Source organism: Rissa tridactyla, chromosome 10 (assembly GCF_028500815.1).
Source record: "Rissa tridactyla isolate bRisTri1 chromosome 10, bRisTri1.patW.cur.20221130, whole genome shotgun sequence".
Classification (NCBI taxonomy): Eukaryota; Metazoa; Chordata; class Aves; order Charadriiformes; family Laridae; genus Rissa; species Rissa tridactyla.
Window position 1 is genome coordinate 5,892,498 of NC_071475.1, and position 15,982 is coordinate 5,908,479.

At 59.0% G+C, this 15,982-nt stretch overlaps 3 protein-coding genes across 7 annotated transcripts in view; 1 reads left to right on the forward strand and 2 right to left on the reverse strand.

Annotated features, from left to right (window-relative positions):
- Positions 1 to 6,265: 6,265 nt before the first annotated feature.
- On the reverse strand, positions 6,266 to 10,811 carry KLHDC8B (kelch domain containing 8B). 3 transcript variants are annotated; one of them, XM_054216706.1, is made up of 6 exons: positions 10,755 to 10,811; positions 9,554 to 10,023; positions 8,540 to 8,704; positions 8,159 to 8,383; positions 7,794 to 7,907; positions 6,266 to 6,932 (listed from the first exon to the last, which is right to left on the reverse strand). In XM_054216706.1, exons 2-6 carry the CDS (start codon positions 9,924 to 9,926, stop codon positions 6,736 to 6,738), a joined length of 1,074 nt encoding a protein of 357 aa, XP_054072681.1. In that variant the 5' UTR covers positions 9,927 to 10,023; positions 10,755 to 10,811; the 3' UTR covers positions 6,266 to 6,735. The 3 variants fall into 3 exon arrangements, with proteins under 3 accessions (XP_054072681.1, XP_054072682.1, XP_054072683.1); XM_054216707.1 differs by lacking the exon at positions 10,755 to 10,811 and adding an exon at positions 10,496 to 10,651; XM_054216708.1 differs by lacking the exon at positions 10,755 to 10,811 and having other exon boundaries at positions 7,806 to 7,907; positions 9,554 to 10,651.
- A 455-nt stretch (positions 10,812 to 11,266) lies between these two features.
- On the reverse strand, positions 11,267 to 15,588 carry LOC128915851 (uncharacterized). Its single transcript, XM_054216695.1, has 5 exons — positions 15,342 to 15,588; positions 14,880 to 15,265; positions 14,117 to 14,277; positions 13,555 to 13,687; positions 11,267 to 11,935 (listed from the first exon to the last, which is right to left on the reverse strand). The coding sequence occupies exons 1-5, from the start codon at positions 15,496 to 15,498 to the stop codon at positions 11,729 to 11,731; spliced, it is 1,044 nt and encodes a 347-aa protein (XP_054072670.1). The 5' UTR covers positions 15,499 to 15,588; the 3' UTR covers positions 11,267 to 11,728.
- A 202-nt stretch (positions 15,589 to 15,790) lies between these two features.
- LOC128915547 (laminin subunit beta-1-like) overlaps positions 15,791 to 15,982 on the forward strand; it is a 28,167-nt gene continuing 27,975 nt past the window's right edge. For all 3 annotated transcript variants that reach the window (XM_054216046.1, XM_054216051.1, XM_054216052.1), the window contains exon 1: positions 15,791 to 15,849. In XM_054216046.1, the coding sequence (XP_054072021.1) occupies positions 15,797 to 15,849 (53 nt within the window). In that variant the 5' untranslated portion in view covers positions 15,791 to 15,796. The remainder of the gene's footprint in view (positions 15,850 to 15,982) is intronic.

Genomic DNA, 15,982 nt, shown 5'->3' on the forward strand with positions numbered 1-15,982 from the left:
CTAAATTTTCTCCACCGTATAGCTGTCATTCTATCCACGTGACCCCCTCCCACCTTCTTAAATAATTGGGACCCTGATATTACGGTGTCCAACTAGATAATCTGCCTTCTCCCGCATTTCTAGGATCTCTATTATGTCAATATTCACACATAAAACCAGGAAGAGCAGGGACTTTGGTTCCCCCACCCTATTTCTCAGGCTGCTAGCGGTTATGAAGAAACACATGCGTGTATGACAGATAGATAATGAATAAAACTCAGAGCAATCTTGGGCTTCTGCAGAACCGCTGCCATAAGGGTATTGTGTCACTGGAGCTCTGCATCTCTTAGGGACCTGGTGGCAGCTGCTCTCAGAAGTAACAGCCTGACTCAAACTTGCAAAGAACTCACAGCATGATTCATACCCTGCCTAGATTGTATGCTGATTTTATGTTTAATTTTTAAAGCTCCCTGAAAGACAGTATTCTGGGAATTATGTGGCATACCCTGCTGAGGTGAGAAAGGATTCTAGTAACAGAAGTGAGCTGGCAAAAAAGTAATCAACACCTTTTCCCCCCATTTCAAAACACACACATGGTCCTACGAGTAACTTTTTTTTTCCTTCAGAAAAAGTTAGTTCTGCTCCTGAGAACCTTCTCCCCCTTCTCAACTCCTCCAAAAATGCAGCTGCATATTCATAACGTTTTATGCCCTGTTTGACCCTTTTGAACTCACTTGCAAAAAATGTGGAATGTTGAGGAGTGGGTGTTAAAATCTTGTCTGTATTTTCTTTCTGCATTAATAAATGAGTTAAAAGGGAAGACTTTGTAGCTGACAGAATACTTGGGAGGAGGATGGAATTCAAGTGATCCCTTTCCAAATAAGCACCTGTACTTATTCCACTCTTTTGCTTTCCTATTGCATGACTCCACAGAACGATTTATGTATTTTTTAAAAAATCTATATTACATATTTTATACATAATTAAAAATATAATTATATATTATTATATATAATGTTATGTATTTTTCAATCTATTCTCTAAATTTCCCCGGCTTGGTCTCTGACCAGAAAGTAAGTCACGGGTTTTCAAACTACTTAGAAGCAACTTATTGGGAAAAAAAAATTAAAACAAACAAAAAAAGAAATCTGCAGGTACCAAGAAGACAATAGAATTATGCAATACATATTTATAAAGACAAAACCATCACAGATATAAATATGTTTTTCTCTGAATTGGCTCCCCTTTGACCCCCACATCTGTGCAAAATTCAATTAATTCTCATATATACGACAAGTATTTTTATAATGGGCAAGGAAATTACTATTATGTTTTCATTATCATCCATCATTGTGATAACATCAGGCCAAAGAGACACTATGACTAAAACTGTGAATTTTAACAACAGTTAGTTATGTAAGTGAGTTATTTAACTAACAGAGCCTCAGAGGACCAAATTCATCAATTAGCTTCTCCAGAGTCAAACAAGGGATAAACCTTGCTCTGGTTTTTAGCCATGTGAGGCAAAAGGCGATGCTCGGCTATAAAAAATGCAGCCAGTGTTATGTATTTGCTCTCCAGATGCTTAGATCCAAACAATATTTGCTGTATTACTATATATTGTAGATGTGGGGAGTTCCAGCTAGTCTTTGACTTCTGCTGGGAAGAAAAATTAAGCCATGTGTATAAATGCAGGATATGGAATAATTTTAGAGTTACATAACGTGTAACAATATTGCAAATCACAATTCATTTCATCTACCCTCTGCACAAGGCGAGAGGGAACAGTTAACTTATCTAATTAGACGTAGATAGGCCACAGGACTCCCCCGAATAAACCAGAGCACAGCTTTCAGACGATGCTGGTTTTTAAATTCCCGGCAATGGTGGATCTATCACGGTGCCTGGCAGGCTGGGAGTAACGCAGACACAAACAGGATCATGGAGTAGGCTAATTAACCATCATTAACCAGACTGTAATTAACCACAGAGCTGTGTTTCACCTCATCACTATCGAACACCCTAAATGTCTAATTTTATAGACGATTTCCTCACAATCTTTCCTCCCCACCTCATGGCGCAAGCTCACCCGGTGGCTGTCGGCGTGCTCAACATCTCCTTGATATTCCAGACGTTAAGATTCATGTTTTTTTCACAGCTGACACCCTCGCTGGGAGCTCCTGGCCCTCACCATGTCCCCGGCGTGCATGGCATCTCCTACCCCACGGTGGCCATGCTGCCACACTCCTCTGCAGGGAAGGGGAATATGAAGAGAGAAGGATAAGCCCCAGTCGGGGTGGGGGAACCATCCCCCTGTACCCCCTCGCTGTGGGGAGAGCCTCAGGGGGAGGCACGGCCCTGCAGGCCAAGTGCAGGCCTGGCCAACATGGCCACCCCAGGGCTGGGCCTAGTGTCTCTCCATGGATTCCACCCCTGGGGCTGGGGGTCCCTGGATCTCACCCCAGGGACATGGATCCCAGGATCAGCCACAGCTCCAGGTGCTCCCCATGAGGCCCACAGCAGGTGCCCAGCCAGAGCCCCGGGTCACAGGGTGCCATCATGGGGCAGGGGAGGAGGAGGAGGCCCGAGCCCCCATGGGAACAGGGCGGCCACGGCGCCCACGTACCTCACGTCCAGAGGCTGTGTGGTCTCTCATGTAAATACCTCTCGCAGAAACGCAGCACGATTTAATTTCGCCCATTAGAAGCGTGACAAAAATAACCCCTCATCTAAACACTCCCCAGAGAAATATTCTCAAACATGGTTTTACTGGAATTTTTTTTTCCTTGTATTTCTGTAGCCTCCGTCTTCGGGAATGGAAAATGGGCGCGCTTAACTTGCCTATTTTTCTCTCCTTTAATTCAAAGCAATTTCAATACTGGTTAAAATGTTTGGTTTCTGGTTCTGAAGATACTCCATAAGCACCAAACCACTGTAGAAATAAGGTTGATATAAATTCACAGATAGATTAGGGGAGTTACTCACATTCCCCTTTATGGTCTTTTGGCTCTAGTATTAAAGGCAGCCTGGAGCTCAGAGCTGTCAAAATAATGTCTTTCTTGATGTATATATCTGGTTTCTTAATCAAATCCCACAGAAATAAAGCTTTCACTTAAAAAAAAATAATATTCTGGACTTTTACCCATAAAAAACTTATTGAAGTGACTTTGCTGTGTTGTTTTTGCTTGTCACTACAGTGCTAGGGCTGGTATAAATAGCCCGGATTTGCTACGGCGGCTTGTTAACTCTCAGCTGCATGACTGAGCCTCTAACGGGCTGATTTTCTAGCACCAGAGCGGGGAATCGCAGCCTAGATCGTGTTCCTGCTTCATGGATGGGATAATGGCCGGGCTGTCCAAGGCAGCCGTAGGCTGGAAGGCAAAGCTTCCTCCAGGTGCTGATGGGAACATTAATGTCTATTGCGCTTGTTGAGTAAACAAAAGCCTTGTTCTGCTCCTGAACTGCCTACAGCTCCGTTGTACAGCCCGGTACACGGCGCTGCTGCCAAGAGCCTTGCTGAGCATCCAGGTTCCGATAATGCGCTGCATCATAAATGGTGATTTTTCCATCATTTTATTGCTCGTAATTGGAAAGTTGGCCCAGAACTCCCTTCAGAAGAGACTGCAGAGCCCTGTACCCCTTTACAGCACTTCCACTGCCCTTAGGAAAGGATTTGCCGGTGCTTTGTGCACCAGCGATAAGGCTCGGCACGTTATTTTAGGTTATTAAATAGAGCTATTCCTATTTCTGGTGTGGATGGAGCTTTCTGGTTTAAGCGTCTACCGAGTTTGTGGAATATGATAAATGAGATTTTTATATTTTCATCTCTCCTTACAACGGAAATAAATTTCTGTAAAGAAACACATTTTTTTAATTATAGGTCTGACAGCTACCTCTAGTTCCAGTCTCCCCCATCCATAACACACTCCGGGGAGATTAGCCACGTTGCCAGGCACTGGCTCGTAGCTCTCCTTATATCTGAAGTAACAGACTGTTCTTCTAGCATTATGAGTGTGGCCAGATACTTGAAGCCTTCCATTTAGTAAAAATTAGCAGAAGCTGCCAGGAGATGGACAGCAATATACTTGGTACATCACTCAACTTTTGTTTTTTTTCCTTTGTAGCACATTTCATTATAAACTCACAGGAGCTCTTCAGTTAATAACTTGTCAGTCTTCAAGGCTGGTCAGAGCCTTCATGCCTTTGCCTGAAGATCTATCCATCCACCCCAAGATGTCCTTGGCCATTGTCCTGGCTGCTCTCCTCCCCTCATTTGGATGGGATCCTGTGCCCAAAAGCATAGATAGAAAAGGATGAGAAATCCACACTTTTAGGAGAGGTCACACGTTTCTGTTCTCCTTGGGTGGAACAGCCAAACCAAAGGGTGCGGTGTTGTGTTGATGTGCCAGGCAATTGCATGCCTGAGGCAAGGTGCTGCCGAGAAAGGGGCAAACCTCTTGTGGCACAGGGACCACCGGCCACATCGGGCTGGGCACCGGCGCTGCCACAAAGACCGCTGCAGCAGGGACACGCAACAGCGAGAGGCTCCCGAGCTGTGGCTTCACCTTCTGGCATCTCCTAGTTCTTGCCTTGAATTTGGTAAAAGCAGCGACGGGTGTCCCATCAGCTGCAGGGAAAGCTGTGAAGTTGGCACGCAGGGAAGTCAATTTGCCGATGACTCAGCATCTGATTTATCCCGTCCGTGCGATGCTCCTGTGGGAAAAGGTTATTAATCAGGGCTGCATTTCCAAAGCAGCTCTGTGATTTAGGGTCTCCTGTGACTAAAGTTTTGGTGAGAGTGACGTTATACATACCTCGGTGGCTTCTGGAAAGGGCTGGTAGGCTGAGGGTGCCTGCGGTGGCACCGAGGAGTCTGTCACTTCACAGGACCTCGGAAAGAAAAAGCCCACCAGGGCAGAGTGCAGGTCGGGGAGTGCTGGGAAAATGGGGTGCTGCCACAGTATCCAGAGGGGAAGGCTGGAGCCACGTCGTGCTCAGAGGAGGAGGTCCCTCTGTCCAGGCCCCATGGCACAGCATGAGCTGCTCTCCTCCGGCTGCCAGCGCATCCCCCCAGCCGCCAAGATACGGCTCAATCACTGTTTCGGGGCTCCCTGTTGATGCTGGCTCTGGCACAGCGGTGGTTTCTATGGCAACTCCAGAGGCGGATGCAAGGATAGCTTCAGCCAAAGTACCTCCAAGCCCAGGTATCCCAGGATGTTCCTCTCAAAACGCAGGCAAACAGCCACACAGCATGTCAGGACAGACCCCGTGGTCACCATGCCAGGCAGGCTGCAGAGGCGATGGGGCAACAACACTGAAAACATCTCGTGAATGCTCTTCTCTAAATCGTTTCCAACTTTCCCCATGCCATGACACCCCCGGCAGACAGCACAGCCTGCCCCAACAGTGTGCCGGAGGCTGCCGTGCTCTGACAGGATTTGCCCTCCCATCTCTCCAGCCCTGCTAGCCATCCAAAGTTCACGCTGAATGCCTTCTCTGAAAGGTCAGGTATCTGTGCTTGATATTTACCCAGACCTATGAGATCTTTCCAGTGTCACATCAGTGGAAGATTGAATCCCTCGCCTGCGCCTGCAGCCGCCGCTCTGTGCTTTGGGGCGTGTGACTCTACGTGAAGCCAAGACCAATGAGGCTCAGGTAAGCCCACAGCACTGGGCAATTGGGAGGTCACCCCCTCCACTGGCCTCACTGTGCACCCCTAAATATCACCCACAGATACCACCAGTACAGAGCTTACCTTCCCTTCCCAGCGCTGGTAAGCAGGAGATGCGGTGTTCCTGCCCAGGAGAGCTGGACACAGCTGGGTCTGGCTCTCCCATGCACCAGATGTCCTCCATCCTTTGAGACAGGGCTGTGGTGCTGGATGGGGCCCAGGAACCCCAGCATCATTAGGCATCTCATCTTATTTCTCAGCATCCTGGCAGCCCTTGCCATTCCCTGCCTGCTCTCGCACCCTGTCTCTCTCCGACAAAGCCCCTCTGCTGCTGCTGCCTTCACCCCCCACAGCCCATTTGTCCACAGGAGATGCTGAGCAGGAGCAAGGCTGCGCCAAGGCAGAACCACCGCCGCTCAGCTCTCCCTCTCCAAAAGAAGAGCTGGGTCCCTACATCACATTGTTCTGCTCGCCCTGGCAGTGGGGAAAGGAACAAGAGCCATCCCTGCCCCACGGAACAGGCCACCCCTGGGAAAGGGCTGGCCAAGCTCTGCCTTGCGAGGGGTTTTCCCTGACAGGCTGCGGCAAATCCCTGCCTGGAGCAGTGCAACCAGGGACGACACGACTCCAGTGGGGTAAAATTCCATGTCTTTCATTTATTCGAGGTGCTACGTCACCTCCTAGGCACTGAGCTACAGGGCACCTCTGTGCTACATGAGACATCGACTGGGTCTACGACGACACAGCACTCACTGCTACACACATGGCACGGACACGCCGCGGCACGGATGGGGCCGGACAGGGCAGTTCGGCCAGCAACAGTCCTGCCGCCACCGCTCCCTCCGTGCCGCTGGCCGCGGCCCTCCCGACAGGCAGGATTTTGCCCTGGGCTCCATTGCCATAGCTGTGTAGGAGCCGAGAGGGGTTTCCGAAGCATGGCGAGAAACCGCAGCTGCTCTTGGTGTCCGGCATCATGGGACGGCGGCTCCCCGGAGCTGGGTCACCCGCACGCATGGGCACGTGCACACCCTGTCCCCGTCTTCAGGCACTTGGTGCTCGGCCGGGGCTGGTCCCCGGGGCTCCGCTCAGGGCACCTCGCGCAGGCACAGAGCCTCAACGGCGCCGCTGGGGCCCTGGGCCACCCCACCGATGACGAAGAGCAGGCTGGGTGCCGGGCAGCTGGAGCAGGAGCAGCGGCCGGTGGGCATGGGGGGCAGCGGCTCCCACTTCTTCCGTGAGAGGCTGAACCCTTCCACCGAGTCCAGCGGGCAGGACTGGTTCCCTGTGGGAAACGGGATGGCATCAGCCCCCCCGCATCCCTTCACGCACCCCAGGCTCTGCCTTTTCACCTTCACATGCCTTTGATGCCCCAGCTGGAGCCCCCAGTGGCAGCGGGTCCCCAAGCCCTGGGCTGCGGGGGCTCTGCAATCCCAGAGGCAATTAGCAGCAGCACAAGAGGATTAGCAGTGTCCCCACAGGGAGGGCTGCTGGCACCAGTGGTGCACTGCGGGCTCTGCCCTCGCACCGGCAGCCCACAGCCGTCACTGGGGAGTAAGGGAGGGCAGCTCCAACCCCAGCAGGGCTCAGAAGCAATGCCGCACCACAGGCAGGGATCCAGCCAGCACTGCTCACCATCCCCATCACCTCCTCCTGCCCTGTGGCAGGAGGTCCAGATCACCGCGGGTGAGCTGAGCAGGGTCTGGCAGCCCTCGCTGCAGGGCTGGGGGTGCTGCAGCCACGCCAGGCTCCCCAGCAGCCCTCCCCGCTGCAACCCCACTGCTGAGTGACAGCACTAACCTTTCCCGAGCTCTCTTGGGAAAGGGATGCGGCGCTGCAGCCCTGTGCGGCGGGGCTGAGCTGGCATGGGCTGTGTGAGCCCAGCACACTGCACAAGAGCTGGGGAAAGCCTGGCTGGGGGGCGAAAGGGGCAAGCAGCTCAGTGGGGGCAGCCTGTGGGGCAGGGCAGTAGGGTTCCCCCAGCACCTGGGGGGCACAGAAGTGACACGGCGGGCAGAGTTAAGGCCACTTTGCTGTGGAAGGTGTTGTGGTACCACCACAGTTTTGCACAGCCGACCTCCTTGCTGCCACACAGGTCACTGATGTGCCACAAAGGACAGGGATGAGAACACGGCCACACGCCTACCCCTGGCATTACCGAGGCCGCCCACGACCACCACTGTTCCTCCCAGGCAGCCGGCCACGAAGTCAGCTCTCTTCTCCCTCATGCGGATGGCGCGGCTTGGCTTGCTCCATGCACCTGGGAGCAAGAAGGTGTGAGCATCGCCCACCAGGGCTCCTCTGTGCACATCAAGACCAGGACACCCCCAGGCTAACAGCTCCCCAGGGCCAGGGAGCGCAGGGAAGGACTCGCCATGGGTGCAAGGGGCTGATGCTCAGAGCCTGGATGAACTGCATCCCTCTGGCATGGACATCCCTCACCAAGCACCCAAGGAGGCATCCCGGACCTGCAAAGAATGCTCCCACCGCACCCAGGGACACGGAGCTTACCCTGCACAGGGTCAAACATCTCCACGGTGTTGACGAAGTGGGGACGGGAGTAGAAGTTGTGGGGTCCCGGCTGCTGCAGCCCCCCCAGGCTGAAGACGACACCATCAGCCATGGCGCAGGCAGCAAAGGCGCGGCGGCTGGGCACGCTGGGGTAGCGCGTCCAGCTCCTGGTCTCCAGGTCGAAGGCCTCAAAGGCAGTGACGGGCAGCTTGCCCTGACGGCCCCCTGCACACAGACCAGATGCTGTGGCTGCCAGTGCCCTGAGCTGGCACCATCGGTGGGCACTTTGAAATGCACCAGGTCACTCCCCGGTCCAGGGAGGCCATGGAGGGAGAGGGCAGGGGCGCGAGGGGATGCTCGGCTCGCCCCAGCAGCACCTACCCAGGACGAAGATCTTGTTGCCCTGCAGGAAGGCGGAGGCCCCGTAGCAGGGGGTGGGCATGGAGGGCAGGGGCTGCCAGTGGTCCTTTGCCGGCTCGTAGACACGAACCAGTGCCTGGGGAGAGGTGTCTGCACCCATTCCCCCCAGCGCATAGATGGCCCCGTCTGCAAAAGAGACAGTGGTAGGGTTGGGGGGCCTGTGAGCAGTGCCGGGGGACTGGGAGTCCCCCCGTGCCCTCCAGGGCAGGCAGCACGGGTGCTGCTGAGCCCCACGGCCAGCCGCTGCTCCAGGGTGGCCAGGGGACAGTGAGTGCAGCCAGGCCTGAGCCTGGCAGTGCCCCGACCCTGCTGGGACCCCCTCGCCCCCATCTCTGCCCCATCCATCAGGCGCACAGCGGAGCACAAGGCCATCGACTCTAATTATTCTCAGCAGTACCATCTCCCTGGAGACACCATGGCAACACAGCCATACTGCCAAATCCTGCTCCCACTCCCGACGCGGCCGGCACCCCTGCCCGCTCCCACCAGTGCCCTGCCGACCCCTCTGCCCTGCCCACCCTGCTGCAGCCCGGGGCCAGACCACGATGTCCCCAGACAGGGAGCAGACGTGGACACCACATATGGCACTAACCCTGACCCTCAGCCCGTGGGCTACCGGGCTGTGCCAAGGCTCAGAGGCTGCTCAGCAAAGTTTGGGCAGAAATCACAATGCGTTCGATGCAGAGCACACCGAGCCAGGCTGCAGCAGGGTGCTTGGCCACCCCAGTATGGCTCCCAGCTGGGGAAGGATCCCGTGCACAGCAGGGCTCTGCATCGCCCAGTCCCGGGCTGCGACAGCGCTGCTAGGGCAGGAGCATGACCCTGCCATTAAGTGGCAAGTTCTGAATGAAAGCTTCATGTTGCATCCCAAGCAGCAGCGGGATTCAAATCCCACCCGAGCATGCCCAACCACTGCATCCCCGCTTCCCTGGATGGTACAGCTACTCACAGCCGAGTCCCATCCCCAGCCCTCACCTCTCTGCACAGCTGAGATGCCCATGGAGGGCTGAGCCAGCGCTGCCTTCTTCTCCCACTTGCCCTCATCCACGTGGTAGACCTCAACGGAAGCGAGGGGGCTCTGTGCTGCGTCCACGCCACCCACCACCAGGATCTGCTTGCCCACGGCGAGGGCAGCGGCACCGGCCCGCGGCGTGGGCAACGGCGGGAGTGTGGTCCAGCGCTGGGCTGGGAGGTCGAGCACCTCGGCAGCACCCAAGGCTCGCCCACCACTCCCGCAGCCACCCAGCACGAAGAGCTGCCCGTCACGGTGCACGCCACTGCAGTACACGCGCTGCGTGGGCATGGCAGGGAAGGCGGCCCACGCGAAGGCGCCCGCGCCCGCCGCCATGGGCCGGCTCAGCCACCCCGGGGGTCCCCAGGCCCCGGCCCTGCCGTGCCACCCATCCGGCCCGGCTCGTCGCTGGCCCGGCTCTACCCACCGCGTCCTGCAGGGAGAGCACCCCAGTTAGCACCTGGGCCGCCCTGGCCCCAGCAAGTCGGGTCCCCTCAGCAGTGCGACAGCCCCCCGCTCCCCAGGGCTCCCCACCTACACCCACCGGTGCTCCTGTACCCCGGGCTCCTGCTCCCTGGGGCTCCCAGTGCACAGCCCACACCAACTGGGACTCCCACTCCCCGGGCTCCGTGCCCGCACCCACCGGGGCTCCCACTCCCCGAGATTCCCATACCCTGAGCTCCTGCTCCCTGAGGCTCCTGGTGCGTAGCCCACACCCACCAGGGCTCCCACTCGCCAGGGCTCTGTGCCCGCACCCACCGGGGCTCCCACTCCCCGAGGTTCCCGTACTCCGGGCTCCCGGTGCACAGCCCGCACCCACCCGCACTCCCACTCCCCAGGGGTCTCTGCCTGCACCCACCCGGGATTCTGCTCTCTGGGGCTCCTGGCTCACAACCCGCACTCACCGGGGCTGCCGGTGCACGGCCCATACCCACAGCGAAGCTCCCGCTCCCCGGAGCTCCTGGTGCACGGTCCGGACCCCCGTGGCTTCTGCTCTCGGCGTGCATCCCGTAACCACCGGACCGCTGCTCTCGGCGGCTCCCGCTGCACAGCCCGCACCCCCCGGGGCTCCCTCCCGCAGCCCGCACCCCCCGGACCGCCGGTCCCGGGCTCCCCGCGCCGCCCCGCCGCCGGTAGCGGGGCAGGGACCGCGGCCGCGCTCACCTCTCCGCCCGCTCCGCTGCTCTCCCCGCCGCTCCGCGCCGCCGCTCCGCTCCGCTCCGCGCCGGGCCCGCCCGCTGCTGCTGGGGGCGGCGCCGCGCCCGCCCCGGCCCCCCCGCCGGGCCCCGCTCCCCTCCGCCCGGCCCTCCCGGGGACCCCTACCCGTCGGGAAGAGGGGCCAGAGAGAGCCCCCCAGCTCTGCGCTCCCCAACCAGTGCCACCCCAGCACCGGGCTTCCGGACCTGAGAAGCCACCGTCCTGCCCTGAAGAAGACGACCCCCTGCCCATCACCACTGCAGGGTTGCCGGGGACAGAGCGTCAGCTCGGCCCCACTCTGAGCACAAGCACGCCGGGGTCCCTCAGCACCAACAGGAAGGTGCACTCAGGTCCTAAACCCTCCACCGTCACCTTTGTCCCTACTCGACTGAGCATGGAAAATGAACACACCGGGAAAGGCGCTTTCCACCCGCCAGCGCAGGCAGAACCAAGGGCAGGCAGGAAACTCACAGCAGAAACAAGCTAGAAAGGTTTGCTTTAAAAACAGGCAGAAGTGACATGGCATCGCTAGCTCTGCCGGGGAGAACACCATCGTGCAAACGGCACTCGGGTGTGCCGCCAGTAACACTGCCCTCACCCTGGCACCCGCTCCACACCAGCCACTGGTACAGGAACGGGAAGAGAGGAGTGAACACTGCGCAGCTGCCTGCATTGCCCCTGCCCCGCCAGCAAGGCAGGCAGCTCCTGCAGCGCTGCCAAGGAAAGGAAAGCCGTTTCCTCCAGGGATCCTGTCACACAAGCTCCCAGGATGCTTGTGCTCGGGCATGGGGGCTCCTGGTAGGACCGAGGGGGCACGTCACACATCGGAGAGAGAAGGGACAACTCAAAGCAGAAGCCCAGCCTGGGACTTTGCCTGCACGCAGCAGGAAGCAGGGAGGGGGCTGTCCCAGTCCAGAGCCCCTCGGCCCCAGGAGGTAGCATCACTGTCCATACTGCTGCTGGCTCGGGCTGTCCTTCTCCGTGCTGGCCAGGTAGCGGTTATAGTTCTCCTCGCACCTCCTCACGCAGCGCAGGAAATAGTCCTCATCGGCAATGGCCTCCAGCAGGTCGGTCTGCACCAGGCAAACGTCATACAGCTCCGAGGTGGGAGCGCGCCTGGGGCTGCTGCTGCCCCGCTCCGAAAACACCTGTGGGGAGAGAGCAGCGCACAGAAGCACTCACACCCTCCATGGGCAGCAGTGCCAGGGCCGTACCCGGCACGAGCGTGGAGCCTGGTGGCAGTGCACGCATCCGGCAGTGCACCCTGCCCTCCTCCTCGGCCAGGAGCCTCCACGCTATCTGTGGGTCAGGGGGAGGGGGCAGGGGCTCCCATCTCCACTCCAGTGGTAGAAGATGAAGTTTCTCCAATTTCCCCTCCCTCCCACACCAGTTTGCCACACACGTGGCTGGGCCTTCCCTAAGGAATGGACCACATCACACAGCCAGAAGAAAACGGCTCTATGGCCCAGGAAAACCTTTGCCAACAGCTCTTTCTTTGGCTGCCACAGCCTGTTGCACAGGAGGGAACAAGGACTTCACCTTCTGATCTTAACTACAGCTCTGCCTAAGCCCACCTGGCAATCTGTTTCCCTCCCAGTGCTGCTCTGTCACCCTCACTGACACAGGGACAGCCCCGCAGAGCTGGTGACGCAAGAGGAGGGGAAGCTGGCGTCCAACCTACTGATCCTGGCTGCAGGACAGCAAAGTCCTAGCAGGGGGGATGAGCCCTGCTGGCGAGATGCTCGGCTGCCACCCAGACCCCAGCAAGGTCTGCTGCCACCTGATCCTACCTGACTGATGTGGTGTCAGGAGCCCTGGGGCTGGCTGCACGGCCGCCCCAAGGCAAACCAAGCAGGCTGACCAACCAGCCGTGCTGGCTACAGATGTGTCGTGGTTTGGGCACGGCAAAGGAGGAACTCCTTCATCAGAGAAACAACCTGAGGCTGAAATGCAGCGAGTGGAGCTGCGTGAGCCACGCTCTGGCTGCTGCAGACACGCAGGCAACAGCTGCTGCGCAGAGGAGCCTCAGGCTCTCAGCAGAGCCATCTGCATTAATTCCCCTGAATCAGGCACGGCACAGACAGAAGCCTATTCCTGACAGGTCTGCCCCGGGCAGCAACAACTCCTGCCACCACCTACAAATCCACGAGCTGAGAGAGTTTGTATGGAAGGAATATCCGACAAGCATCCCGTCCCTCGCCACTCCCCAGCTGCCTGGCAAACGCTGCCGACCATTCACTCTCTGCCGCAGGTTTCCCATCCCGGCACTGTCTCCTCCTGGATGGAAACGGGCAGGGGTTCAGGCTCGCCCATGGAGCTGCAGCTCTCATTCGAGCATCAACAGTTGTCCAACTTCCAGGCGCATTTCTGTCTGCATAAACATTCCCTTTTCCAAGCATGCTCCACCACAAACACTGCTCCTTCAATTCAGTGCCACAGATGAGCCGTGGCCACTTGCCGAGGCTGGCTGGCCTGTTGCCGCCAGGAGCGGGGATGATTCACCCTGGCAAAGCAGAGGCGCTCGGCAGCGAGCGCAGGCAGCCAGCACCTGCTGTTCTCTGCTGACGGCCGATCTCAACCTCCCCACGGGCAGCCCCGTGCATCGCTGCCACCGACGCTGGCGACATGGGGTGCAGTGACACCGGGGCTATGCCTTGATCCCCCTTTGCAGGCTCATGCTCATGCAAAGGGGACAAAATGTGCCTGACCTTACCAGGGACCCCCTCCAGTGCAGGCAGCTGGCACCGGAGGGCCTTCAGCCACCTACCAGGGGATGAACAATGGTGTCCGCGTCGTCCAGCCGGATGTTGTCGTCAATGAAGATGTGGTGAACATCAGGATCATGGGGGTCAATCCACAGGGGCTTCCCACCCCGGGAAGAGAACTGATTTCTGGCCCACCTGAAACAGCAAGCGGGACACGGAGCAGTCAGGGGAGGGAGAGGGCGACAACTCTCGGGTAAAGGCAGGCAGGGCGGTGCTGCGGGCTCAGGGCAACCCAGTGAGCCAGGGGAGTGGGATGGAGACCATCCTGTTCCTCTGCCCACTGCTGCCTCCTGGGAGACAGGCATTTTGCAGTGAGGTGACAAATCAGGGGGTGTCTGGAGAAAAACAGGAGGTACATTGGGGAATGGGGACCTGAGGAAAGATGCAAGAGCCCCATCAAGCTGCCCACTGGCAAAAGCTCTCCACTGGGGAGCACGTAAGTGATAGGGGCCCCAACAATGTAAAGATCCTAAAATTAGGAGCTATCCCAGGCTGGGAGAAGCTCAGAAAATCACAGGAGAGAAAAAAATGCCCAATCCACTTCCTCAGTGCCCCGTTTCTCACCAGTCAAAGTGGTCTTGGAAGCCCCCAATTCCCTCCAAGGAGCTGAAGTAGTCATAAAGCTTTCTTCCATCTTCCCGGGTGGCCAGCCGCTCTGCTCCCCTTGTCAGCACCACCTCTCGCTTGCCGCAGCGTATCTGGCCAGGGGTGAGGTCCACAGGGAGCTGCGGGACCACAGAAAGCAGGAGAGGAAAGGTTTCCAAAGCAGGCAGGTTGTTTCATGCATTGGCAGAGACAACAAGCAGCAGGGTGGAGACTCCCCACCACCGCAGCGTGGGAGAACAGCACTGGGAAGAAGACGAGGTGTGGAATCCCCCCCCAACCAAAAATCCTCCCTTGAGATGGGAAGGAATGGTCTCCTAGCTGCACGCTGCGCCTGTTTCAGTCCCTGATCTCTGTCAATGCTCCGCGGAACATCCAAAGCAGCTTCTGAAGGTCGTTCCCAGCGTTCCTGCCCAGTGTGCTGCCAGGGGCAGAGCACGGCTGCCATCGGCACTGAGCCAGGGAGCCCCACTCTGCTGCAGCAGCCCCTCTCCAGGAGAAGGGATGCTCTGTCCGAGCCGGAATAGATACCCCCAGAGGAGACCTTTCCCACCCAGGGTCTCCACACATGTGCTCGCCCTTGGCTAACAGCTTCATCCCGAGAAGCTGGCTGCGTCTCCCCTCCACGCAACCTTTTAGAAGCGGGATGGCCGAGTGGCTCGAGAGCAGCCTGACGTGGGGGAGCTCCCTACAGGCCGCCTGCCCTCCTCAGGGTGCCACTCACCGCCACCTCCCTCAGGGCGGGGAACTGGGGGTGCTGCCCGGCCAGGGCGCAGCCCATGGCCCGCAGGGCGCGGGGCAGGTCGGTGCCGAACGTCCTGAAGACGATGGCGAAGTCTCTCCCCTCCCGGTGCAGGGTGTCCAGGAGGCGGAAGAAGGAGGGCAGGATCAGGTGGTAGCTCTTGCTGGGCTCCCCTTGGACCGAGAAGACGTCGTGTGGCCGGCCCGGCCACTCCAGCAGCTGCAGGTGGCGAGCGTGGAGGCTACCGAAACACCGGCCCGGGCCCGCCTCGGTGAAGGCGGGGTCCCGGCCGTGGCGGCTGTAGTAGCTGAGGGCACCGGGGCAGGGTGGCCGCAGGGAGGGGCTGTCGCTCGCCCACTGCCACTCGCCTGCAAGAAAGGAGGGCGCTCAGCCGCCGGTCGCCGCCGCCGCCGCCCTCCCGGCCCCCGCCGCCCCGGCGCTCACCGGCGGCGCCGTCGCGGCCCCAGGTGACGGTGCTGAGGAAAGTGTTGAGGGCCGCACGCGGGCCCTGCCCCGACACCGCGTCCGCCGCCACCACCGTGTTGTTCAGGTCCACGTGCAGCACCAGCCGTCGCCGCCGCCCGGACCCGCCGCCGCTCATGGCCCCGGAACTGGCCCCTAACACGGGAACCGACCCCGACCGCGCCGCCGTTACCTGGAAACGGCGCCGCTTCCGCCCGCGCCGCTTCCGCCGGACGGCGCCCCCTGCCGGCCCGGGGCGGCGCCGCCCGACACCGGCGCCCCGCCCGCCGTCGCCATGGAGACCGGGAAGGCGGTGGGGGCGGAGGCCGGGGAGGGGGCGTGGCCGAGCCCGCTCCGTGAGGGGGGGCGTGGCCCCGGTGCGCGGAAGGGGGCCGGAAGCGGAAGCGGGAGGTGCTTCCGGCGCTCCGCGGGCGGCCATGTTGGAGCGGCGGTCGCAGCGCAACGGCGACTGCGGGTCTGGCGGCGGCCGGTAGGTTGGGGCCGGCGGTGCCTGGGCCCCGTGCTCCCGGGCGAGGGCGCTGCCGAGCCGCCCGGCAGGGCGGCCTCCGGGCGCTGGAGGCGGAGCCGCGGCGCTGCGGACCCCGCCCTCCCCCCCCCCCTTC

Excerpts from the sequence above, each read along its gene's own strand:
- LOC128915851 (XM_054216695.1), bottom strand. The coding sequence starts at position 15,498 with ATGAGCGGCGGCGGGTCCGGGCGGCGGCGACGGCTGGTGCTGCACGTG. Across the intron at positions 14,278-14,879 it reads CCGCCCTGAGGGAGGTGGCG|CTCCCTGTGGACCTCACCCC; the intron begins GTGAGTGGCACC and ends GTGGTCCCGCAG. Across the intron at positions 11,936-13,554 it reads ACACCATTGTTCATCCCCTG|GTGTTTTCGGAGCGGGGCAG; the intron begins GTAGGTGGCTGA and ends CTCTCCCCACAG.
- KLHDC8B (XM_054216706.1), bottom strand. The coding sequence starts at position 9,926 with ATGGCGGCGGGCGCGGGCGCCTTCGCGTGGGCCGCCTTCCCTGCCATG. Across the intron at positions 7,908-8,158 it reads GATGTTTGACCCTGTGCAGG|GTGCATGGAGCAAGCCAAGC; the intron begins GTAAGCTCCGTG and ends TCTTGCTCCCAG. Across the intron at positions 6,933-7,793 it reads CGGCCTCGGTAATGCCAGGG|GGAACCAGTCCTGCCCGCTG; the intron begins GTAGGCGTGTGG and ends CGTTTCCCACAG.